The sequence below is a fragment of the Zeus faber genome (assembly GCF_960531495.2).
Source record: "Zeus faber genome assembly, chromosome: 1".
NCBI lineage: Eukaryota > Metazoa > Chordata > Actinopteri > Zeiformes > Zeidae > Zeus > Zeus faber.
In genome coordinates this window covers 10,601,433-10,626,982 of record NC_137193.1, presented here as the reverse complement: position 1 = coordinate 10,626,982, position 25,550 = coordinate 10,601,433, and the positions used below count along the sequence as shown (strand labels likewise).

The window sequence follows — 25,550 nt, the reverse complement described above, 5'->3', positions numbered from 1 at the left end:
GCCGATCCCGCCGCTCAAGAGGATCATGTAGTAGTAGTATAGTAGTAGTGGTGGTAGAGATGTAGTAGTCGTGGTGGCAGTCTCAGTATTAATCATTGTGGTAGTAGTAGTGGTAGCAATTGTAGTAGTAGTAGCAGTAGTACTAGTGGTAGTAGTGGTAGAAGTAGTAGTGGTAGCCAAGTAGTAGTAGTGGTGGTAGTCGCAGAATTAGTAGTAAGGGTAGTAGTATTTGTTGTAGTAGTAGTGGAAGCAATAGTAGCGGTAGTAGCAGTAATACTAGCTGTAGTAGTGGTATAAATGTAGTAGTGGTAGTCGCAGCATTAGTATTAGTAGTAGTAATAGTAGTGGTGGAAGCAATAGCAGTAGTACTAGCAGTAGTACTAGTGGTAGTAGTGGTAGTAGTAGTAGTAGAAGTAGTAATGGTAGAGATGTAGTAGTAGTAATGGTAGTCGCGGTATCTGTAGTAGTGGTAGTAGTAGTTGTGGTCGTAGTAGTGGAAGCAATAGCAGCAGCAGTAGTAGTAGTAGTACTAGTAGTATTTATAGTAATCCAAATAAGCATTTGTTTGATATCAAGATGTACTTGTTATACTAGTAGGAAAAAGAAAACAATATCAAGAATTTGGAATAAATGCTCATTTGGCTGGCCATAGTAGTAGCAGTAATAACTGTAGTAGTAGTGGTAGGAGCAGTAGTCGTACTAGTAGTCAATGGTAGTGGTAGTAGCATTCGTAATACTAGCATGAGTTATAGTAGTAGTAGTAGTAGTAGTAGTAGTAGTAGTAGTGGTAGTGGTAGTGGCAGGAGCAGTAGTCGTACTAGTAGTTAGTAGTAGTGGTAGTAGCATTCGTAGTACTAGCAGTAGTAGTAGTAGTAGTAGTGGTAGGAGTAGTAGTCGTACTAGCAGTTAGTAGTAGTGGTAGTAGCATTCGTAGTACTAGCAGTAGTAGTAGTGGTAGTAGTAGTAGTAGTGGTAGTGGTAGGAGCAGTAGTCGTACTAGCAGTTAGTAGTAGTGTTAGTAGCATTCATAGTACTAGAAGTAGCAGTAGTGGTAGTAGTAGTAGTAGTGGTAGGAGCAGTAGTCGTACTAGCAGTTAGTAGTAGTGGTAGTAGCATTCGTAGTACTAGCAGTAGTAGTAGTAGTAGTAGTAGTAGTTGTGGTATTAGTAGTCATCGTACTAGCAGTAGTAGTAGTGGTAGTAGTAGTAGTGGTAGTGGCGGGAGCAGTAGTCGTACTAACAGTTAGTAGTAGTGGTAGTAGCATTCATAGTACTAGCAGTAGTAGTAGTAGTAGTAGTAGTAGTAGTAGTAGTAGTAGTGGTAGGAGTAGTAGTCATACTAGCAGTAAGTAGTAGTGGTAGTAGCATTCGTAGTACTAGCAGTAGTAGAAGTAGTAGTGGTGGTAGTAGTAGTAGTAGTAGTAGTGGTAGTGGTAGGAGCAGTAGTCATACTAGCAGTTAGTAGTAGTGTTAGTAGCATTCATAGTACTAGCAGTAGCAGTAGTGGTAGTAGTAGCAGTAGTAGTAGTTGTAGGAGCAGTAGTCATACTAGCAGTTAGTAGTAGTGGTAGTAGCATTCGTAGTACTAGCAGTAGTAGTAGTTGTGGTAGTAGCAGTCATCGTACTAGCAGTAGTAGTAGTGGTAGGAGCAGTAGTAGTAGTAGTTGTAGTAGTAGTGGTAGTAGTAGTAGTATTTATAGCAGGCCGAATGAGCATTTGTTAGATATCATTGTGGACTTGTTCTACTAGTCAGTCACAATGTCCTGTAGGACAACGCTCACGTTACGGAGAACAGGCAAGGTACGCATGGTGTAGTGTGAACACCTCCGTCAGGTACGCATGGTGTAGTGTGAACACCTCCGTCAGGTACGCATGGTGTAGTGTGAACACCTCCGTCAGGTACGCACGGTGTAGTGTGAACACCTCCGTCAGGTACGCATGGTGTAGTGTGAACACCTCCGTCAGGTACGCACGGTGTAGTGTGAACACCTCCGTCAGGTACGCAGGCTGTAGTGTGAACGCCTCCGTCAGGCACGCACGCTGTAGTGTGAGCACCTCCGTCAGGTACGCACGGTGTAGTGTGAACGCCTCCGTCAGGTAGGCATTGTGTAGTGTGAACGCCTCCGTCAGGCACGCACGCTGTAGTGTGAACACCTCCGTCAGGCACGCACGGTGTAGTGTGAACGCCTCCGTCAGGTAGGCATTGTGTAGTGTGAACGCCTCCGTCAGGTACGCACGGTGTAGTGTGAACGCCTCCGTCAGGTACCCATGGTGCAGTGTGAACGCCTCCGTCAGGTAGGCATAGTGTAGTGTGAACGCCTCCGTCAGGCACGCACGGTGTAGTGTGAACGCCTCCGTCAGGTAGGCATAGTGTAGTGTGAACGCCTCCGTCAGGCACGCACGGTGTAGTGTGAAAGCCTCCGTCAGGTACGCACGGTGCAGTGTGAACGCCTCCGTCAGGCACGCACGCTGTAGTGTGAGCACCTCCGTCAGGCACGCACGGTGTAGTGTGAACGCCTCCGTCAGGCACGCACGCTGTAGTGTGAGCACCTCCGTCAGGCACGCACGGTGTCGTGTGAGCACCTCCGTCGGGCACGCATGTTGTCGCGTAAACACCTCCGTCTCGGGACACGGGCTCGGAGCCCTCCGCCCGTCGCCTGGCCCTCTGAGGTGCTGCGCGTGCGCCGGCCTCCCGCAGCGGAGCTCAGTCCCGCCGGCCTCCCGGAGCGGGCGGCGCCCACCGCGGTGGTGGCGGTGTCGCCTCCGTCCGATAGTTACCCCACCCGCCCCCGGGCCCCCCCACCCGGACACTACGCTGACCGCAGGGTTCCGCTGTCGCCTGCTGTGGGTGAGACTGGACGTCCACTGCCAGTGCCTCAGGGATTTTCCTTTTTTTTTTTTGTGTGTTGTTGTTTTTTTTGTGTTGTTTTGTTCTGTTTGATGGCAACCAAAAAGAGTGCTCCACCGCGTCGCCTTGCACCGCGTTACTCCCCCCGACTCCCCGCACGTGACCCGCTCGCTGCGGTTTTCCGGCAGGAGTCACACGGCGAGGCCTGGCCAGGAGGCGTGGTGCACATTTCTTGGACGAGTGAAGGGGTTGCTCCGGGCGATGTGCCAACGTCTCCCTCCCACACATGGCCTGCGAAGTGACGTGTCAGCATATTTTTCATTTTTTTGTTATTCATCTCACACACACGCACACGCACACGCACACACACACTCGCGCGCACGCGCACGCGCACACACTCCGGGGCTCATGATTTCTCCAAATCCACGATTAGATTCGCCTTTCGCTTTCAAGGTGTGGGAGTCTCTGGTTCAGGGGGGCAGGACGGAGTGTTTCTTGCCAACATGGCGAGAGCTTTTACTACAAGTTATCGCATGTTTAACAAAATGGCCGCGCTGCGCCAAAATGATGACGACTAATGAACAATAATACGTTCCGGGCGCCGGAGAAATGGCGTTCCGCTCCGGCTCCGGGGGCGGCCCGCCGTCCAGACATTAAGAGAGCTCCCTGTCTTGGATCGGACCAATCAGTGCCGCGCTGGCCGGGCTGGGCTGGACTGGACTGGGCTGGACTGGGCTGGACTTCGTTGGGCTGGACTGGACTGGGCTGGGCTGGGCTGGACTGGACTGGACTGGACTGGACTGGACTGGACTGAACTGGGTTGGGCTGGACTGGACTGCACTGGACTAGGTTGGGCTGGACTGGACTGGGCTGGACTGGACTGGACTATGTTGGGCTGGACTGGACTTGGCTGGGCTAGCTGGACTGGACAGGGCTGGGCTGGACTGGACTGAACTGGGTTGGGCTGGACTGGACTGCACTGGACTAGGTTGGGCTGGACTGGACTGGGCTGGACTGCACTGGACTACGTTGGGCTGGACTGGACTGGGCTGGGCTAGCTGGACTGGACAGGGCTGGACTGGACTGGACTGGGTTGGGCTGGACTGAGCTGGGCTGGACTGGACTGGACTGTGTTGTGCTGGACTGGACTGGGCTGGGCTGGCTGGACTGGACTGGACTGGACTGGGCTGGGCTGGGCTGGACTGGCTTTGACTGGACTGGACTGGAATGGGTTGGGCTGGACTGGGCTGGGCTGGGCTTGACTGGACTGGAATGGACTGGGCTGGGCTGTGCTGGACTGGACTAGACTGGACTGGACTGGACTGGGCTGGGCTGGGCTGGACTGGGGTAACGTTTAGGGTTTGGGTTTTGTTGGGTTTAGGCTATGGCTTGGGGTTAGGGTGCGGTAGTGTTTTTGAAGGTCTCACTTTCTTCTCGGGAATCGGCCGCGTTTTTACCCCCTCTTGTCTCGGTCCCAGACTAAGAGGACTCGGGTTTTAATTTCAAGACCGGTCAAGACCACAACTGTGGGGTTAGCACTGAATTGCCTGTGCAATTAATAACTTGACTCATTTCTAATTAGAAATGTTTGTTGCTCTTAACGGGTGACAGCCGTTGAGCGTCCCTGTCCCTGTCAAGGGAATGCGGGAGACAGGAGAAGAATCTGTGGCTGCCTGGGAGGAGATTACGGTTACGAGGGAAAGACAAGTCAGCCAAAAGAACAAAAACTGTTATTGTGTTAGGTCAGGGGTTGGCACCCTTCACTATCAAAAGAGGCATTTTTTGGGGGGAAAAAATAAAAGATAAAAATCTGTCTGGAGCCACAAAACAGCCTGTAGCCGTATACAAGGCTACACAGCCTATTAAGTCTAAATGAGCTGATCAACATAAATTTGCAACAACATTAAAATTCTTAAAAGTACATTTGCTCTGCTCTCGGCAGCAGTTCCGAAACTGCTCTCTTTCCGTCATCCCCCGCCGGGTTCTTTTCAACAAATGCAGACTGTATGTTCTGGAGACGGCTTTCAGGATGACTTTTTTTCCCCCTGCTCATTCCTCGCCGCTGATCAAGCCAGCAGCGTTTTTCAATCCTTTATTTTCCTCCGAGACTTTTCTTTTTGGGCGCTTGGAACGCATAGTTACTGTATTGTCGGCGGAATAGTTCCAGATATGAGGATGAATGTGGCTGTTTTCGGTCAGCGCTGAAGTCGGCTTGCGGCGTTCCGGGGGAGCGCGTGCTGCTGCTATCCAGTATCCACTCCCAGCCGTCTGCTCTCCTGGAATGTTGCATGTGCGCGAGTTAAGGGGCCCAATACTCGATTTTGATTGGTTGCTCAGCACTCGTCACGGTCCTTTCGGGTTCACACTCCTCTGGAGCCGCAGGTTGCCGACCCCTGTGTTAGGTGGATGGTAAAACATGTAAAAGGAGGTGTTCAAGTTGATTGCAGCTCCTTAGCGTTTGTTTGTACTTGTTTGCTCATAGAAAACACAGGGAAACTCTGACAGATAAAATTCACCTCTGCAACGCCTTTTGATTATTTTATCAAGGCATTTCTCATTATGCACTTACACACAAACATAACATTTTTCCTGCTTCCAGCGCATCAACTTCAAGAACTGACTGTTCACTTGCTGCCTAATACATCCCACCCCTTGACGGGTGCCACTGGAACGATTTGATCAGTATATTCACGTCACCTGTCCGTGGTTTTCATGTTGTTGGGTGGGTACACATATGGCAATAAAAAAGATGAATGATGAGGAATCTTCATTCATTTTCGGTGGGTGCTTTCGTGGGAACATGGATCTTTCACGTCAATTGAGGAGTGCCTATGGTTGTCCCACATTAAACCGTGAGCGTGTCATGCAATATGGGACTCGCACTGATCTGGTCCCGGTCTCGGCTCGGTCTTGGCCTGCCTTTGTCTTGGTCATGATTTGTCTCGGTTAGGGATGTCTTGACTACAGCACTGGTGTAAGGAATAGGGTTTGGTTCAGGCCCTATGCTTGGTTTAGGGTTTGGTCTTGGGTCCAGGCTTTTGGTTACGGCTGGGTTGAGGCCCGGGCGTGGAGTTCGGGTTGTGGTGGGTTGGCCGTGACATTTTCTCGGCTTGCAATACTTCCAAGCTGTCTTCTCACTCTCGAGCATCACCGTCGATCCACGTAAAATGTACAAATGCTTGGCACGCCGTGAGGTGTTGTTGAAGGAGGCGCCCCACAAAGATTAGACCCCTCCAAGATGGAGGGATGATGGAGCACACGGAGAAAGAGAGAGAGAGAGAGAGAGAGAGAGAGAGAGAGAGAGAGAGAGAGAGAGAGAGAGAGAGAAAATAACAAAACAAAGCTTCAGACATTTAATCTGTCTAATCCACAAAGCTGTGAAAACGATGGAGGGAAAAGGGGAGGGGGGCAGAGGAGGAAGACACTGAAGATGAGGAGTTAGAATGAGGGCTAATTTCTAACTAATTTGGTAAGGTGATTAAGTGAGACTGGCTTGATGAGACAATAAGCTGTTAAAGGGCCCCTGACCTTGTTTCCACCTTCCTCCTCCTAAACAATGACCCATTACTGGTTTACGTATATTTTATTTATCGTTTATTCTTTATTATTTGTTATTTTTTCCCAAATTTATTTACACAAAAATATTCTCAATCTCATTTATTATATATTGGCAATTTATGTTTTTGTAATCCCCCTCCGGGGATGAATGAATTATCTATCTATCTGTGATATGGGGAGGGTTTGAGCAGCCGGGGTGGCTGCAAACCTGGTGCCCTCTGGCTAACGAGCAACAGATTAAAACCCGTCCTCACACACACTCACTCAGGATAGGAGGCACGTCATGACATAGCCTCCTCTCTGCAATGCACCGATTTGTTTACAACCCATCGTCTTCTGTGTCTCCGTGCCAGAGGGCCCTGAAAACGCCCCTAGGGTGGCGAGTGGCAGGCAGAACTTCCACACCGTCGAATCTAATTATAATCATTATATCGCGTAACTGACAACACATGACACAAAAAATAAAATTGGCATCCTTCGCAAAACATATTTTTTTATTGACAATCGCCTGTGGCACCATGACACTGGCATTAATAACAATGACACTGGCAATAATACAAATAATTATCTTTGAAAAAATGGAGGCTATTGTGAAGGGTGTTTTTTTACAGGAGGATATTATATAATTGAGAAGAAGAAGAAGATGATTAGTTTATTCATCACACAGCAACACATGCACCAATGTGGTGACGGTGACTATCAGACGCGCTCCAGACGGTAGCCGGTGAAACTTGTTCCCTGCGTTCAACCCGTCCTGGCTTGTCCTTCCCCCCGGGGGGGGCAGCCAGGACCGGTTCCAAACGTCCATCGCTGGTCAGACGATGATGTGTGCATGTGTTTGGTGGGGGTCCTTACTGATGTTACATGGAGGAAACCCCATGTGAGCACGGGGAGAACATGCAGACGACACACAGAAAGGCCCCTCCTCGGCCCACTGTTTCTGACAATTTATGACAGGCGACAATCCTACTGGTCATCACAATAAACCCTTTGGACTGAAACAAACCCACCCAGCGATGACATCAGGCTCCGTTAAAATAGCCCTGTTAACAACCTAAGGGCTAATCACCTCAGTTGTTACCTAACTGCCCAGCAGCTGTGTGTCCATACCTTCCCTCGTTGGCAGTGGACTGTAGGTGGATTTCTAATCTTCAGGCCATGGAAAGTGGACCAGGCCAAGCCACTGACAGATGGGATGTTATGGAAGCAGAGATCTGACGGCCAAGACAGCCTGAGCCGTAAACAAGCGCCTTGCACGGCGGTTCCACTGGCCCGGCCCGGCCCGACCCTGCCCGGCCCGACCCGGCCCGGCCCGACACGCCCCGGCCCGACCCGGCCCGACACGGCCCGGCCCGACCCGGCCCGGCCCGACCCGGGGGAGCATGCCGTGCAGATTGGCCGTAATTGGCTGCGGGGACACCCAGGTATCCTTCCAATCTCCAGAGACGGGGGAGATCAGATTAGCTGTGTCGGATTAAAGCCACGCGGAGTCAGACACCGTCATCCGACTGGCTGGTGGGTCCAGACTCACCCACTGGGAGAGGGGAGATGGAGCTGTTGGGGGTGTAAGGTGGGCTTGGGTGGAGCATATGTCTCAGAGCGACGAGTAAAGGGTTCGATGCTTCGACGGTATAAGTCCGCTGGTTATGACCATGGAACCAGTGGAACTCCATACCTAACAAGCCCCCCCATCATCCCTGGACTCTACCATTGTGGACCCATTTTGTCATTTCTCCCAGAAAACTCACCTCACCCACAATAAAACAAAAATAAATGAATAAATCAGTCCGTCTGTTGGATAGAGTAGTAGAGTTGCCAGATAGTTTCACATAATACACACTGAAAGTCGCTCAGCTCAAGGGGGAACAAAAACAAAGCGGTCGGTGGTGATGGTGTGTTTGCGCTGAGATTCACTTTCCTTTCTCCAGAGTTTTCCTTCTCGTGGTGATGCAAATCGCCGTCAGCCTTTCACTTCTGACGTGTGCATTCTCACAGGGCAGACCCCACCCCCAACAACGTCGAGCAACATATAGAGGAGCACGTGCCTGACGCAAATACATTGAAGGGCTGCTTCCTGTAAAGTGGCAGCTGAAAAAACAAAAAACATAAACATAAAATTTGGTATTTATTAATGAAGCAATCTTACAGATTTACAACTCTCAAGGAGAGGTGGAAAAAAAAACCCAACTGTTTTGATTCATCAGATTTGTTTATTGTTGTTTGCATCCTATTTTTCTAACTGGCCAAAGTCCCGACGGTGATGATCGTCAGTCTGACAGGTTTAAGTGAAGTGAAAGCCACACAGGCTCATGGAAAATACCCCAACATCAGAAAAGGAAAACGCATGTGCATGCACTGACACACGCACACACACACACGCACACACACACACACACACACACACACACACACACACACTCACACAGACACATGCACACGCACACCAAAATGGACAACATCGTGTCCAACCCCCCCCTCTTTCCCGTTAACAGATGGTGTGCCAGGCAGCGACCGACAATTGATAATCTGTTATTGTTCTGAATATTTTGATTATCGCCGTGGTTTTCATTTCAAAATCACAAACAAATCACCCCGAACCTTTGTGTGATCCTGGGCTTACGGCCGCTCCAGAGCCAATATGCTTTGGCCGGCGCCCAAAGCCGCGTTGTAATACCACTGAGAGCGCTGGTCCATAAGCTCCATAAATTGACGGGCGCTGTGCAGATTTCTGTGCGTTCCGGGGGCATGCATCGAGGCTGGAGGGAGATTTGGAAAGGGCGTTTGCGACTCCTGGCCGCCGGACGGTTGCGTTCAAGGAGGATTAGCGGCGCACGGCGTACACGCGCAAAAAAATTAAAAAAACAATATAAGTGATTTATCTATTTCTTCAGAACCAAACGGAGAAATGTCTAATCCTCCGCAGTAGGGCCTCACATCTGCCCTTTATTTTTATACTGACAAAAAATGTTTTCAGTTAAACCGTGAAGCATAATGCGTTCTTTGCTTCCTTCTGTAGCTTATTATCTCGGCAGAAAAACTGCTGAAACGGATCCAACTTTTCTCAGCTTTTCCACGACTTCTCTACAACTTTACTACGACTTTTCCATGACGTTAGTACGACTTTTCTACAACTTTTCTATGACTTTTCCATGACTTCTCTGCGATTTTTCCACAACTTTTCCATGACCTCTCTACAACTGTTCCATGACCTCTCTATGACTTTTCTACGACTTTTCCACAACTTCTCTCAGATTTTTCGACAACTTTTCCATGCCTTCTCTACGACTTTTATACAACTTTTCCATGACATTTCTACAACTTTTCTATGACTTTTCCATGACTTCTTTGAGATTTTTCTACAACTTTTCCATGACTTCTCTACAACTTTTCCATGACCTCTCTATGACTTTTCTACGAATTCTCCACAACTTCTCTCCGATTCTTCGACAACTTTTCCATGACTTCTCTGCGGTTTTTCCACAACTTTTCCATGACTTCTCTTTGACTTTTCTCCAACTTTTCCACGACTTCTGTGCGACTTCTCTCCCGCTCTTCTTGGATAAACGACATCTCGGATATCTGTCATTTGGAATTTCCTTCATTATTGAACGCAATAGGTCCAACTTTCTTCCTTCTGCTCCTGCTCGGTGAATTTGAGCGACGTGACGCCGGTCTTCTGCTCATCATCCGCTAATTGCTAATCACCGACCGAAGCCGTGGTGTTCTCGGGGTGATGCCAAGTATTGATCGGGGCGCGGTCCCCGGGGAGGACGGGGGAGCGGTGGACAGTTAAAGACCAGCGGGATTAATACAATTAGCAGGTTGATTGTTGTCCAAAAAGACGAGGAGGAGAAAAAGACGGAGATTAAACCGAGAGAATTAGGTCAAAGTGATAATGACCAGCAAGGGAAGAAGGGGAGGAGGAGGGTTAAAGGGGATGGATGGGTGGATGGATGGTTGGACGGATGGATGAATGGGATGTAGAAGGGTGGAGGGGGTGGGGGTTAAGAAAAAGGGGGGGGGGGGGGCAAGGAAGGATTGAGGTCAGAGAAACTGATCACTGTAACATGGCAATCTGCCATGAAGTGGGGGAAGAGAGACAGCCACGATGGAGAGAGAGAGAGAGAGGGAGGGAGAGAAGAGGGAGAGAGAGAGAGGTGGAGAGAGAGACTCTTGCCAGGCCTGTCGGGGATCGTTTCTGAGAACACCTACATTCCCAGAGCCGTTTGTCTGTCTGTCTGGAGGTTTTCCTTGATCTGTCTGGTCTGAATCAGCTCTGACTGACTTTGGTTTCTCTCTCTTAATCCATGTTTACCTCCCTCTCTCCCTCTCTCTCTCCCTCTCTCTCTCTCTCTCTCTCTCTCTCTCTCTCTCTCTCTCTCTCTCAATCCCCCTCCCCGTTTCCATCTCTCTGTCTGTTTGTCTGTCTCTGCTATAACGTCTGAGCTTCCCCCTGAGGGATCAATAAGGGGCCATCTTTTCGAGTATTAGTTCTGCATGTCCACACCTCCATCGGCCAAACCATCCCCACCTGTCCGTTCCTCATCCGGCTCAGTGACCCTCAACCTATTTCATATCAATGACCCTCAGTTCCATGCGCAGAGGCCACCTCGGCCGTAGACCCCATCTGATGACAAATTTTAGTCTCTGGGACCCCAATCTGAGAATATTTCTATTGTAACGAAATTTAGTCCAAATGTCCAGACCTGCCTATACTATAGTTATAGTGGTAACAGTGAAACTAGGATCCTTAGTCCTTGTTGTGCATTCTATAATAGTGCGAACATCTTGCGAATGATGTGAGCACCGTAGGAACCCCTCGAAGGACCCATCGGGGGTGTGCAGACCCCATATTGACAACCAGTGATTTCCCGGTCGATCTGGTTCAAACATGAGGGACTGAAATTTGCCACTGTTATCAGAAACAGGTTGGGAATACTCTACGTTTTGCCGCTAATCCCACCCAAACACGTCCCTCTGCCTCCCCCAGCCTGTTTTTCGGTCTAGCCGACGCTAATTAGCACAAGACCCTTTTGTATTGATCCTCGAAATCCCCGAAATCCCCCTACTCCGCTCTGTCTGCTAGACAGATCTGCGAGTCCACGTCCCGGTGCTATCTGGAAGACTGCGGGTTCGCAGGAGGGGGATCTGAAGAAGATCCCCAAGCCCCCCCCCCCCCAGGACCACCTGTTGGACCACCGACCGACAGACGTGGCTACACCCCTGACATCACCCTTTTCTTATCCCCTAACCCCCAACCCCACCAACCCCCTCTCCAATAACCCCCCGGTGGCGTGCACGTGGGGAGCGTGCGGTCGGAGCCGGCTGGATATTAATCGTGTGCGTTACTAATTGGGGAGGGCGGGGGGCCTGAGGGGGCGGTAATTAGGTTTTTAGGCTGGTGCGCTCTCATTAGTTTCGAAAGTCGGGTGGATGGATCCTCCAGTACAACGGGGTGGTGTGGGGAGCTTATGTAAGCATTATGAATCACAAATTAGCCACCAGCGCCCAGGCTTATGGAGCAGCATCTGCTGTCACTTGCGCCGACAAAGAGGCGAGCGATTGGCATCTCCGTGGCGACCGACGCGCCTCAATCTGGTCCGCGGCTTTCACGAGAAGTGGCCATGAAAGCCGTTCCTCCTTTTGGAGAGTCGGCTCTTTACGAGCGACTCAGCAAACGGTTTGCTAGATCCTTTTTCGACTTTCCATTGGTTTGATTGAGTCGGTGTAACAACAGTCGGGAGAGTCGGTCCGTCTCTGAGCTGTGAATGGAGTCCTCCCGAGAATCCCCCCGGTCCTGTCGAAAGTTTTTTACCCGGAGGGATGCAAACGGGTCACTCGCAAAGAGACGCATCGCTTTACGGCGGCTCGAGGGCCGCACGAGGGATTCGTGACTCTCGAGCGGCGTTTTTGTGTTCGCGAACCGAGAGTTGAGAGCCGGTTCCCCCCGTGCGTCCGGCTGCAGTTACCGAGTCGGGAAAGAACAATTCTTTTGGCGGAGGGACCCCAGACTTTTGAGACACTTCAGAGATTCAAAAATGTTTATATATATATATATATATTTTTTTTTTTTCATCCTCAATTGGAAATAAAGATGAAAATAAACAAGAAAAAGGGGTCAAATTAAAGAAATAAACGTTAACTTATCGAAATGGATCACCTCATTAAATTGGCACAATGTATGAATAATATCAATGAGGGTTGCCGTGGTTATCGGTGTTGCACGGTATTCGGGCGTACACAGATTACATTACTTGCCCATCGCCCCCACAGTCGTTTTTCCTTTTAAACTTTTTGTATTTTTTTTTTAATAAATAAAACCAAAATAAAAACTATTTTCACGTATAAGAGCCGAAAAATACTAATTTGTAAAATACAAAGTGTGTTATCAATACTTAGTCTAACGCTACGAAGTGAACGTGTGCTTGTGCGCACACCGCAGAGTCGCAGCACAGTCTGCAGAGTCTGCTTATCAGAGGAGAGAAGGCTCCACAGCTCCTCACCACGACCAAATCGTTCGCTACGAACAAATTGTTTGCAAGTCTTGCATGACTAACTGACCAACTACCCAGTTCCTAGTGAAGGCTTGTACACTTTCAAACAAGTTCTGCTTTTGTTTCACGGACGCTTATGTGTGAACGTTCAGATGCCTGAGAATTAAAGGCCGAAAGAAACACTCAGTAAAGATTTCATGAAACCCAGCGCAAACACATCAATGCACAACTAGGCAGTGCCTGGGTTTATTCCCTGCTTTGCCAACCTGGGGTGCTAGACCCCCTGGGGGGGTCACCAGGGAACTCACAGGGGGTCCTGAGGCTTTGGAATCCACATGATGTTGGTCCAATCATAAATTGGAGCAAAATCCATGAATCTGTATGTACTGATGTACCGTGCACCCTCAAAACCTTGCTCTCTCCATCATGAAAACAGCGTCAAATCAGACAATATGACCCATAATTAATGCTTTGTGTCTTTTAAATAGGGGGGGTCTCAGTTTGAAGCGGCTTTGATTTAAGGGGTCTCTGATCGCAAAGCCACATTCAGGTTCAAACTGTGTGAGGATGATGATGATGATGATGATGAGGATGATGATGATGATGACGATGATGACGATGAGGCTATGGATAAGGCTGTTGGCGTCGTTGTTTACTTCCTCATGAGCGCCGACACATCAAGAGCTGTGAAAATGCGATGGATATTTCGATCAGTGGCAGCCTGCCACCCAGAAGCGCCGCGCACGCGAGCGCTCTCGCTTCAAACCCTTATAAGGGAAAGTGTGATGGAGGATGGTGATGGTGTTTGAGATCTCCGACGTTAAAACTGGGGTGAGACCTGTAATCCCATGTCTATTGATCTGGCACTTTATGTGAAACAGCCACTCGATGGACTTGCTTTGTGGTGCATGCGCTCAACGTCATTTATTTTGTGTGTGTTTCCTTTCGGTAAATCTTTACGTAAAACTTTCCGCCCTTCGACAATTCAAAGACAATTCAAAGGCTACGGCGTGTGAAATGAGCAAAACGGTTTCGACGCCACAGGCGTAAAAAGGGATGAAAGTTGATGAAGTCAGTTCAAACAAACAGTTTGCAGCGTGCTGTGTATTTTTCTCCCTTTCTCCCTTCTGCTTTTGTCTTTACTCTCTCTCTCAGCGTCTCAGATCAATGTGGAATTCAGCGAAACAATCACAGAGCAGTTTCCATGGATGACGGTGAACTCGCAGTGCTGTGCATTAACTTCATTAAACGAAGCCAATAAAAAAAAGCCATTTGTTGTTCTATTATATCATTCATCATTCATTGTATTGCATGACGATTGCACCCATAGCATTGCAAGTAGGTCAGCAAAGAGGAAGTTAAAAAGTTAAAAGGAAATCTCCCACAGTGGGTATCATGACCATGTTGTTGGTGTTGCAATTGCCGCAACAGTTTCTCTCAATACTGTTAATTAATATTTAATGTTCTGTTGCCAATCACTCGGGTTGACTCCCAGTGATCAAAAGTAAGGCGTAGGTTAAAAAAAATGGAGTTTTCCTTTAATAGATGGAAGATTTCTCATTTCTTCAGATATTGCTATTATAGGTATTTATATTATAGTGGCCCAATGAAATGACATGAAATACTCAATAAATGAGTCATGATAGAAATGAGGGTTAGGGTTTGCAGATTTGGGGGTTGCATGGTTGCGCCCATATTTTGATTGACATTAATTATGTCTGTGTATCGATCTATGAAATGTAATCCTAAATCTTGTAAGTGTGTCAGTCTTTGGGTCATTAAAATCCCACACATACGTACACAATGTCTTACTTATCTTCCCACAAATCGACATGGGCTGCGGCTGCAAAACGAAATGAAATGGAAGATTAGGACGATGTGTTGTTGCAGATTTGGCGTCATGTTCCAGTCGATCCCGGGAGGTGTCAAAAATGACGACCGGACTGGGACGGTTTCACCTTTTCGCTTCATGTTCTGAGCCTTGTTAGATCTTCCTCCCACGGGTCGGTGGCGGTTTGCTGTTCGGCGTGTTACTGGTAAACCAAAGGGATGGGAGGAATAAAAATAAATAAAATGAAAAAACAAGCGAAAGAGGGCTCGGGGTCCGTTACCGAAAAACAAACAACTTTCCGCGGAGGACGCCGGATTGAGCCCCCGATCGGCTCTAAGCCGGTTGTTTTGGCCAAACCCTGAACTGGCCTCGTCTTACAATGCCGGAGTTTGTCGGCTCTCGTGGATTGGCAATGGGATTATAACTCAAGATTAAGATTATGATTTGACATCTCAAATCGCACCTGGATTATGTACGTCGACCCTGCTGACCCGTAGGGGCCGTGTCGTTTTATTTTCTTGTCCTCCGTGATTGCTTCCACAAGCTGCAAAGTGTTGTTCGCCGATGTTCATTTACGTCTCGGAAAGTGTGTCATGGAAGTGCGGGGACGTAAGTACCAATATGTCCCTTAAAATTTGTGCCTTGACATCTACATTTGGGGAACAATACCTTTTTGCGGCCGTTCATGACGAGCAAATCCAAGTCGGCTGTTGTTGGGCACGGCCGAGGTTTCTAAAATCCATCCCTGACACTTGAAGATCATCAAACAATCTCTGAACGGTTGGAAATTCAGTGGCTCGTCGATGATGGAACCGGATCACAGACCTTACTGAAGAATATTGTTGTCATTTGGCCACGACCTCCTATAAAGGAAGACCCCCTTTTATTTGAAGGACAATGGGAACGCCTTGGAAAACAAAGAAGGCCGAGGGCGGACGATCTTCCAGGAAAACAATGTCCTGCTCCACTTAAGTGACGGGACATAACAATGCACTGCTGCATATTTAAGGCTCACTGGTTGGGGATAATCCCGCTGGTTAAAGGGATCTCGGCAAACACTAAGCTGGCCAAATTCAGTAAACAACATTCCCTCCAAATTAAAAAAAAAAAAAAAAAAAAAAGTCAAAAAATGATGTCATGGGCGACTTACTACAGGTCATTCACTTCCTGGTAAGGACCTAGGTGGGCGTGGCCTGTTGCCATTAGGCCAGGCGACGGATTCATCTAGGGAAACCATGAAAGCGGAGTAACAAAAGAATAATCCTCTGGTGCGCCTTAGCTGTTTATTGTACCCCGGCGGTGGCAAAACAAAAGAAAGGATGCTCTTACAATAATATCCTGCGATGTGGGATATCCACAGGACTGCATGGCTTCCCCCATTTAAAAACAACTTCAGTTATTTTCCCAACGCAGCGCCGCCAGTGCCGCCACCTTTGGCACCTTTGGCAAGTCAACAGCACGTCCAAGTACGTCGACGTTACCAAAGCTGGTGAAGTCCACCGGTTAACCCCACTACTTCCTCTTACTTAACTCATGCTAGGGACAGTTTATCTTTTTTTTTTTTATGAAGTAGCAGCCCAGTAGAAGAAAGCAGACCCAGGATACGCCTTGAGACGCCGAGTTAAAATAGATAAGCAGATAAAGCGGGGTGAGAGAGGGAACATTGTTGACAGACTGGCAGCTTTACGCCCCGTTACCGTAGGACTCCTGTGAAATTCTGCTTTTGGCTTGACTTACAGCCACTGACTAACACTGCTTGTTTACGCTGGAAAGTCCCTCCAATCATTACTATCAGTCAAATCTGTTCATCTGACTCATTTAACTCGTTTTATGGGTTGGTCTTTCAAAGCCTCAAGCCGGAAAAGTTTTATGCCAATTTTAATTAAATGTTTGCTTAACTTATTTCTCATTGTGTTTGTGACTTTTTGTGAAGTTTTATCTTTCACAGATTCTATCTGTCTATCTATCTGTCTATCTATCTATCTATCTATCTATCTATCTATCTATCTATCTATCTATCTATTTATCTATCTATCTATCTATCCATCCATCCATCTATCCGTCTATCTGTCTGTCTGTCTGTCTGTCTGTCTGTCTGTCTGTCTGTCTGTCTGTCTGTGTAGAATCTGTGCTCAGTCATTTTGGGTTATATTATTTAAATATAGGTAGGTACAAGTAACTATAGTCAATTTGTTGGAAATTGGGATATAATCTCAGAATATTGTCTTTACTAAAATAAATAAAATACTGTTTATGAAATGTGGAGTTTACCAATTTGTCTGAATACATCCTGAGATATAACTTTCGCAATAATGCATAGAAATAACATTTTGCACTTTTTTTCCATTTCTTACATAATTTCCGTTGGCTTTGTGTTTTGCTGTATAGATAAAGCTTTACTCAGTTACTTACTTACTTATCGCTTGCTGTCACATCATATAAAACAGTTTGGCAAAAATTTTAAATACAAACTGTCAATTGATCAATAGTTTATGGACAATTTACAGATAAGATGTACAAAAAAAGTGGCAATCACCCAGTTATACTCCAGTAGTTTATTATACTGTATATATGACATTATTACTGTTATAACTTAGTCATATCTGATTGTATAAGTCACTTAATCCTACAACTACTTAATTAGCACAGGATTACATATGCTGCTGGTGGGACTACTTCCTGGTGTACTACTGGTTGATTTCCCATTTCTTTGAAATTCCATACATTTTCCCTGTGTTTTACACAGAAATCACTGATGACCTTTTTGAATTTAAATACAATTTAAATTTGAATTTAAATAAAAACACAATATGCCTCAGTGTTTCATTGGGTTTAAATCAAGGTTGTTTTTTTTTGTTTAGCTAGAAAGGAAGAACTGCAGTGGAATAAATCCAATTAAAAACTACCTTCACGTCACTGTATGTACTATTGAGTGCTATAAATTTTTTCTTAAATTAAGGATAAAATGTTTTTACTGCTGACTGTTTAAATTACAACCAAATTAATATTACAATAATAATCTTTTGCCATTGTCACTTTCATATATTTATTCATTTATTTATTTTTGGGTGAATCAATAAATGGAAATGTTCTATGTGTAAAGTGTGGGTTCAGTTTAGATTGTGTGTGTGTGTGTGTGTGTGTGTGTGTGTGTGTGTGCGCTCCCATGTGTGCGTTGGAGCGTGCGCGTGTGTCTTGAAGTGACTGCTTATTCGTCCATTATATTTTGAAAGTGGGGTAGGCGTGCGCTCCATTAAGTGACCCTCGGCTGAACTGGCCTTCTGTGGCACCCATGCGTGCGTGCGTGTGTGTGTGTGAAAATACCCACAAATTTCTCCCACTTTAGATGAGTTAAAAAATAATAATAATTTGGTTATTGAAATGTAACCCAATCTCCCAGCAATTCAGTCAATACAGTTTTTTGGTACTCAATACAATATATCCGGTCTATTCAAGGGCTGTTTCTTTGATTATTTGAAAATTGTAAAGACAGGTGGAGCGTAAAAATTGTAACCTACCTATGTCCGAATTTGGTTATTTTTTAATTTAAAAATGTGTATTCTGGTGGCTTATAGGTGTTGGGATTTTCAAAATAAAAATGATCTTAACGCAGTCATTTAAATAAGGGCTGTTGCCTGTTATGTGATTCACAGGATTTACTACGGCAAGTGTAGCCACAAGCAATTCTCCATATTTTTGGTTCAGAAAGTTGTGTAACTCAGGAACCACCCACACCTTTTCCCATGGACAGGATCCCAGTTCACACCTTGCGCTCCAAACAATGGTGTCCCCCAGGGCTCCGTCCTGGCTCCTCTGCTGTTCTCCTTCTACACTTAATGCCGTGACGGCTACAATCTCTACCCTACGTCACTCTTACAAAACATCCCTGACTCTACTAATGTTACTTACTCTTACTACAGAAGGTTTCGCTGGCTGACTATGATTTCAAGTTGGCGTGACTACCACCGACAAAATCTACTCCTTCTAAGTCGTGAATCGAAATCCTCATTACTTTACTTTAACTTTGTGTTGCCTTTAAAAAGCAGGCGGATAATTGCTCAATTCTATCTACCACAAATCAATTTCACTTGGGGCAAATGGCCGATTCCCGCAATCAGGCTGTGCTTTCCTGCCTGTTCCTGGCAGCCTCAGGTTATTACCCAACAGGCTCCGTACAGAGGTTTGTCCTCTTTTCTCTTTTTCAGACAGCTCCCTTATACCGTAGCTGGCCTTGGTTCTTTTCCCCACTCATCCTTGTCGTCTGGTCTCCTGTCACTCTTTACCGCTTCGAACTTCCTCCCATTCTTCTCCTCCTCCTCCTCCTCCTCCTGGTCCTCTCCGCCGGGGCCAGTGTTGCCATGCAGGGGTTTCACTGTCTCCTGTCCCCGGACGTCGCTGGGTGTCTGAGCCGCAGCCCAGACAGTCTACAAATTAGAGAAATTAGCCCAGTCAGGCACGGACGGTGAAATAACCAGCATCTCCACCTTGCTTTAGCACACACACACGCACGCACGCACACACACACACACACACACACACACACACACACACACACACGCACGCACGCACGCACACACACACACACGCACGCACACACACACACACACACGCACACACACACACACACACACACCCAAAGCCCTGACAACACTCGCAGCAGTCAGGCGATCTGCACTCTTGGAATAGCAGTTTCACCATATGGCGGCCCACTGACTATTTCGGTGCCTGAGTTAAGAAAAGATTCAGGGCAAGTTGTGATGTAAGGAAATGGGAAAAAAAACAACGTTGTAAAAGTAAATACACAGCAGTGATACTGTTCAAATCTTTCATAGTCATCATTTAAATATCCCAATCAGCCCTCCCAGAATACTCTCGTAATATGGAAATGGGAAAATACATTGTGTATATCTTACCAAATAAATAGTATAAATTGATGTGTTTTTAACATGGCTAATTTTGTTGCCTCTACTTTCTGACAGTATGCAATATTACTGATGTATGCTTCCTGATTTTGTGAAATATACAAATATTCCAATTTGTTTGTTTCGGTGAATCATTAAGAATGGTATTAGGGAAGAAACATCTGGTTATTCAAATAACCTATTGGATGGCTTTTGCTTTTCCCAAAGGTACTGAAAACTTGAATAATGGACACAGCAAGATGTTGCTTTACATCATTAGTAAAACAAGGTGTGTATTGCATTAATATTTATAATAATAATAATAATAATAATAATAATAATAATAATAATAATAATAATAATAATAATAATAATAATAATAATAATAATGTCTTAAAACAAGTACTCCTTTGATGGCATTAATGGTCAAGAATGGGACATGGATTATTTCTCCATTGAAGTCAATGTAAGATTTGGTGATGATCTGGAAGGTGTTTGGCATGTATGTGTGTGTGTGTGTGTGTGTGTGTGTGTGTGTGTGTGTGTGTGTGGGTGTGGGTGTGGGTGTGGGTGTGGGTGTGGGCGTGGGTGCGTTTATGTGTGCGTGTGCGTGTGTGTGTGTTGTGGGGAGGGGGGGGGGGCTGGCTGGCTATCTCGGGGTCCTCGTCCAAAGACGTTGCCCGGTGTGGATGTAGGTCAAGGAGATCCAGCTCCGGCAGATTGCTCATTAAGTGCCAAACGAAGCAAAAGTCCAGCAGTGTGCTTTTCAGTGGCATCAGGCCAGCCATCTGCCTTCCTCTTTATTCACCCATTAGCGGGCCTTGTTTTCTTTGTGCGTGTGGGTGTGTACATCATAATAACCGACACACCAAGTGTGCATCACCAAACAGTTTGTGTCCATCAAGTGGTTGCGTCACGTGGCCGGGGACGGACGGCCATTGGTCAGGCGCCGGGGCTTAAAAGGGCTCTCGGAGCGCCGGCGGCCCGGGACTTTGTTTTTCGCCTCGGGACGGAGCGGGAGCCACGCCAGCGCGGAGTGGATGACACACCCAGAGGATCCAACGATTACGGGTTCGATCCAGGACATTGATACCGGAGGATATCCCCTGAAAAAGACCCGCCGAGGAGAGAGGAGAAGACTCAAGGGATGTGACCGAGCCAAGGAACCAAAACAAAGGACCTGCAGCTTCACGGATGTGTCAAAGTAGGTTGAGACGATGCTCGTTGGATGTTGGATGAAATGCTGAACTAATGGGAGGACTGCCTGAGCAGGATCGTTAGTCAGCCAGTGGGTGGTTGAGATGACTGGCAGCTTGCACGGCGCCCGCAGATTGTCAGTTTGTGTTTCGATGGAAAACCTTGCGTCAGTGAATGAGTGTGTAGGTGTTCTACAATGGACTCAAAAGACAAATAAATCTTTCATCACTCTTTGCACAAAATTTTCGAGTGTACACTCGTATGAACAGATCTAATGGGATACAGAGCGCACACACACACACATGCACACGCGCACACACACACACACACACACACACACACACACACACACACACACACACACACACACACACACACACACACAGACACACACACAGCTATTGTGCAAGCAAGTCAGTAGTTGGACTTGATGAATGAGGTGTTATCCATCAATGCCTGAAGATAAATGGTCAATTGTAAGAGATTGAAAAAAGTACATATATATTTTTTTACTATTACTATGATGCAAATATAAGTAAAATAAGTGCAGAGGACTGACTTTCTGACTGTCCTGTGGAAAGAAATGTGTCACTGGGACACAGTGTGTGACTTTAAAGCTGCTATAGTTATTTTACGGTCATACTTCATTTGACCATTAGTTTGGAATGCCTGTTCAATTGCTTGAATTTAAATTGACAAACCCAACTCCATGAGCTCAGTCTGAATCCATAGATGAAATTATTTGGGTTGGCCTATTTTCTCGCCTTTATTTGTTTTTTTAATTTCTTGACAAATGTACGTAAAATGTTTCTTTATCAAGATGTACAGTTGCTATTACTATTTTATCACTGAGTCAAATGACGTTGAACGATGACCCGAAATAAGCCACCGTTTCTAAGGGAGGTTTCCTCCACCACTAGATACATGTGTTAGAAAGTGGAGAAAACATTCCTGGTGTCAAAAACTCCCGATTTATTCTTCTCCTCCAGACGTTGGGAATTAAAACCAACAAACCCAAAGAGCCAAAGGCCTCCTCACGCACCGGAGCGACTCACATCCGAGGAGAACAGAGAAGAAGCCCAAAGAGAGCGAGGGAGCCGCCATGAAGCTGGAGAGCGTCCCGGCGGACATGAGCGAGTGGCGTGAGGCCGAGTTCGCCCTCAACTGCACCTACATCGTCCCTGACCAGGCCTCGGACCAGAGCTTTAGCCTCCCCCGCGCCATGACCTCCATCCCCAGGAACCTGGTGTTCCAGTACGGAGAGGACAACGAGGTGAGGCTCGCACGCACGCAGACACACACACTGCAGAAACAACTTCAATACTATCAGTATTCAGTGTTACAAAATTGTAATAACCTGATGATAACATGAATAACTAATGTTGAATAGTTATAACCGAATAATAACAGTAATAACATAATAGCAACACCCTATTAATAACAATAACAGTAATCACCTCATGATAAAATAACATGTTAACCTAATAGTACCAATAATAACCTAATGATAACATTAATAGCCTAATGATGAATAATTATAACCGAATAATAACAGTAATAACATAACAGCAACACTAACATAACATGTTAACGTGATAATCCCAATAATTCCCTAATAATAAGAGTAATAACCTGACAAAAATAACCTAAAATAACAGTAATAACCTAACAATAACAGTGATACATTTTTTAAAAAGCTTGAAAAAAAAATAATAATTTGCTGATTGTGCAAAAAAAAAAAGGGAAAGAAATATGAAAATGGCTGAAAAAAGAACAGACTTTTAAAACGACTGGAAAAAAATGGCTGATGCAAAAAACAACTGCACAAAGTTCAGTGTATTACTAAATAGTAATTACGTAGTAATACTGTAAGAGTAAGGAAAATTTGAAAATATCTGAAAAACTGGAGAGAGAGTATAGTAAGTACAAAAGCAATAGTGCATTTAACCCACCCGTAAAGTTAGAACCCAATTCTTATTTATTTTGACCCGGGTGAGGTTTCTGTGCTTGATGATCAATAAAAAAAACGACAGAAGCATCAATATAACCATGTGACACAACATTACGCTGTGGCCTGCATCCAGTTTTATTTCATCAATAAAAAGTTAAAAACACACACACACGCGCACACGCACGCACACGCAGCCCAGGCGACCGTAATGTAATCTCAGTGAGTAATCTCATCACACACCTCCTCTCCCGCACTTTGCCCTTACGCTTTCCTTTTAGCCTTCAAACCCACTCACTCGCTCAGGTGAGTCAGGTCTCCCCCCTCCTCCTCCCCCCTTGCCCCGCCCCGGGGTAAACATCCCAGGAAGGCGGCTGATTTCCTGGTCCTCCACGCCGGGGCCCCTGTCCCGACACGTACACCACACGTGGGACGAGCTCCTTGGAAGTCAATGAAAGAAAGGACGCATTTAGAGATGATGACAGAGAGATGGATAGATAGACAGGCAGGCAGGCAGACAGGCAGGCAGGCAGGCAGGCAGACAGATAGACATATAGATAGATAGATAGATAGATAGATAGATAGATAGATAGATAGATAGATAGATAGATAGATAGATAGATAGATAGACAGATAGACAGATAGACAGATAGATAGATAGACAGATAGACAGATAGACAGATAGATAGATGGATAGATAGATAGATGATTGATGGATAGATAGATAGATAGATAGATAGATAGATACTGTAGATAGAGAACCATGGAAAGGACGAAAGAAGAGAACAGGGAAGGACGACCAAAAGAAAAGAGAGGAAGGAAGAAAGAGAGAAACAAAGAGAGAAAGCGGATGAGCGAAAACAGACCGAGCCCAAAAAAGAAAGAAAGAAAAGAAAAGAAAGAAAAGAAAAGAGAGGAAGTAACAGACAATGGCAAAAAAACAAAAAAAAACAAAAACAAAAAAAGATAAAGACAGAGAGAAAGGAAAGGGGAAAACAGAAGGTCAGAAAGAGAAGTGTGGGCCCTCACGCTCGCTTCTCCGGGCCCCGCGGTGGCCCCGTCTACTTCCCCTTTTGTTGTTGATGTTTTTCATCCTCCGCCTTCTGCAGCTCCTCCGCCCCCCTCCAGCCCCCCTCCGGCCCCCCTCCAGCCCCCCTCCGGCCCCCCTCCAGCCCCCCTCCGGCCCCCCTCCTGCGAAGGCCGCGGTGGCTGCGTTTTAAAGACGTACTGCATGTTTGGGGCAAAGCGCATGTGAGGCTCACACTCGGATCGAGAACTCGATTCCACAAGTCGGTGGAAAGTGACAAAGACAAGTACAAGTACTTTGCTACTGAGTGAAAGTACTTTGTTACTTGAGTGCAGGTTCTTTGTTGCCGGACTCAAGTTCTTTTTTCAAACTCACTGAAGTATGATCGGTGAATTTTGACATTTCAAAGCAAATATTTCCACTTATTTACTTGACTCTATTTCCAACACAGTGACATTAAGTGCTAATTTATTTGGAATGAATTTATTAGAAATATTTTAATCAATGGTATTATAACTATTATTAGCATGATCAATTTGTATTTTATTTGATAGATAAATAGACACAGACAGAGAGAGACAGACAGACAGACAGACAGACAGATAGATAGATAGATAGATAGATAGATAGATAGATAGACCCCGGCGATTATTTTTCGGTGGGACCGGGGCAGGTATCCCGGAGGATAAGATGCAGTCCTCTCCTCCCCATCCTTTCCTCTTTCCTCCCTCCCTCCCTCCCTCTCTCCCTCCCTTCTGTCCTCCCCCCTCCTCCCAACCTGGCTTCCAGGAGTCGGTTGTGGCAGCATTTCGTTAGTCACGCCACGCCAGCGAGGGACAATGTGGCTGTCACACTCGTTCAGCGCTCCCCCACTCACCTCTGTTCACCCTCGCTCACCCCCTCACTCCCTCACCCCCCCACCCCCTCACCCCTTCATCCCTTCCCCCCAGTCACCTGTTGTACTAGCTGATCAGCTGTCTTTCCCGTAATGGTAATGTTTAACGGATTGTAAATAATGATAATGCTGTAATAATACTACTACTAATAAAAAATAACAATATAATAATAATAATAGTCATAACAATAATTATGATAACAACAACAATAATAACAATAATAATAATAATAATAATAATAATAATAATAATAATAATAATAATAATAATAATAATAATAAAAAAGAATAATAATGATACATAAAAATAATAAAATGATAATAATAGTAATAATAATAACTTTTAAGCACCTTTCATACAGAACCGTATTAATGCTTCACATTTATAGAAAACAATTAAATAATAAAAGCAGTAATCATAATTATAATCATGAACAAGAACATAATAAGAAACAGAATGCATTTAATTAAAACAACTAAATATTCCGTTTTGGGTCAACGATTTAGACCTAGAAGCATCAGGATCATTATTCCTTGTCCGAGCAAATGACCCCCAACCATTATTTCTCTTGAACTATTTGTCAAATAATTCTCTAAAATAAGAGTCCTACTCACAATATTTTCAATGGGTCCATTTGAATTGATGGATTGGTTTGGATTCCGGTAGAGTTAATTTGCTACTCTGGCAGTTTGTCTTCTTGTTTCCTAATTGGCAGAAAGAAAGAGAGAGAGTATGTGTATAAGTGTGTGTGTGTGTGTGTGTGTGTATAACTGTGTTTGTGTGTGTGTGTGTGGGGGGGAGGGGGGGGGGTGTACGAAGTTTAAGGACAAAGCTCCTTAAGACCCCTGACG

The 25,550-nt window shown here is 45.8% G+C and overlaps 1 protein-coding gene across 1 annotated transcript in view; it reads left to right on the top strand.

The window, feature by feature from the left end:
• Window positions 1–21,930: 21,930 nt before the first annotated feature.
• The window catches only part of prdm1b (PR domain containing 1b, with ZNF domain), a gene marked incomplete at its 5' end in the record, with an annotated part of 13,131 nt that continues 9,511 nt past the window's right edge, over window positions 21,931–25,550 (top strand). The window contains one exon of the mRNA XM_080008391.1: window positions 21,931–22,101. Coding sequence (XP_079864517.1) covers window positions 21,931–22,101 — 171 coding nt within the window. The remainder of the gene's footprint in view (window positions 22,102–25,550) is intronic.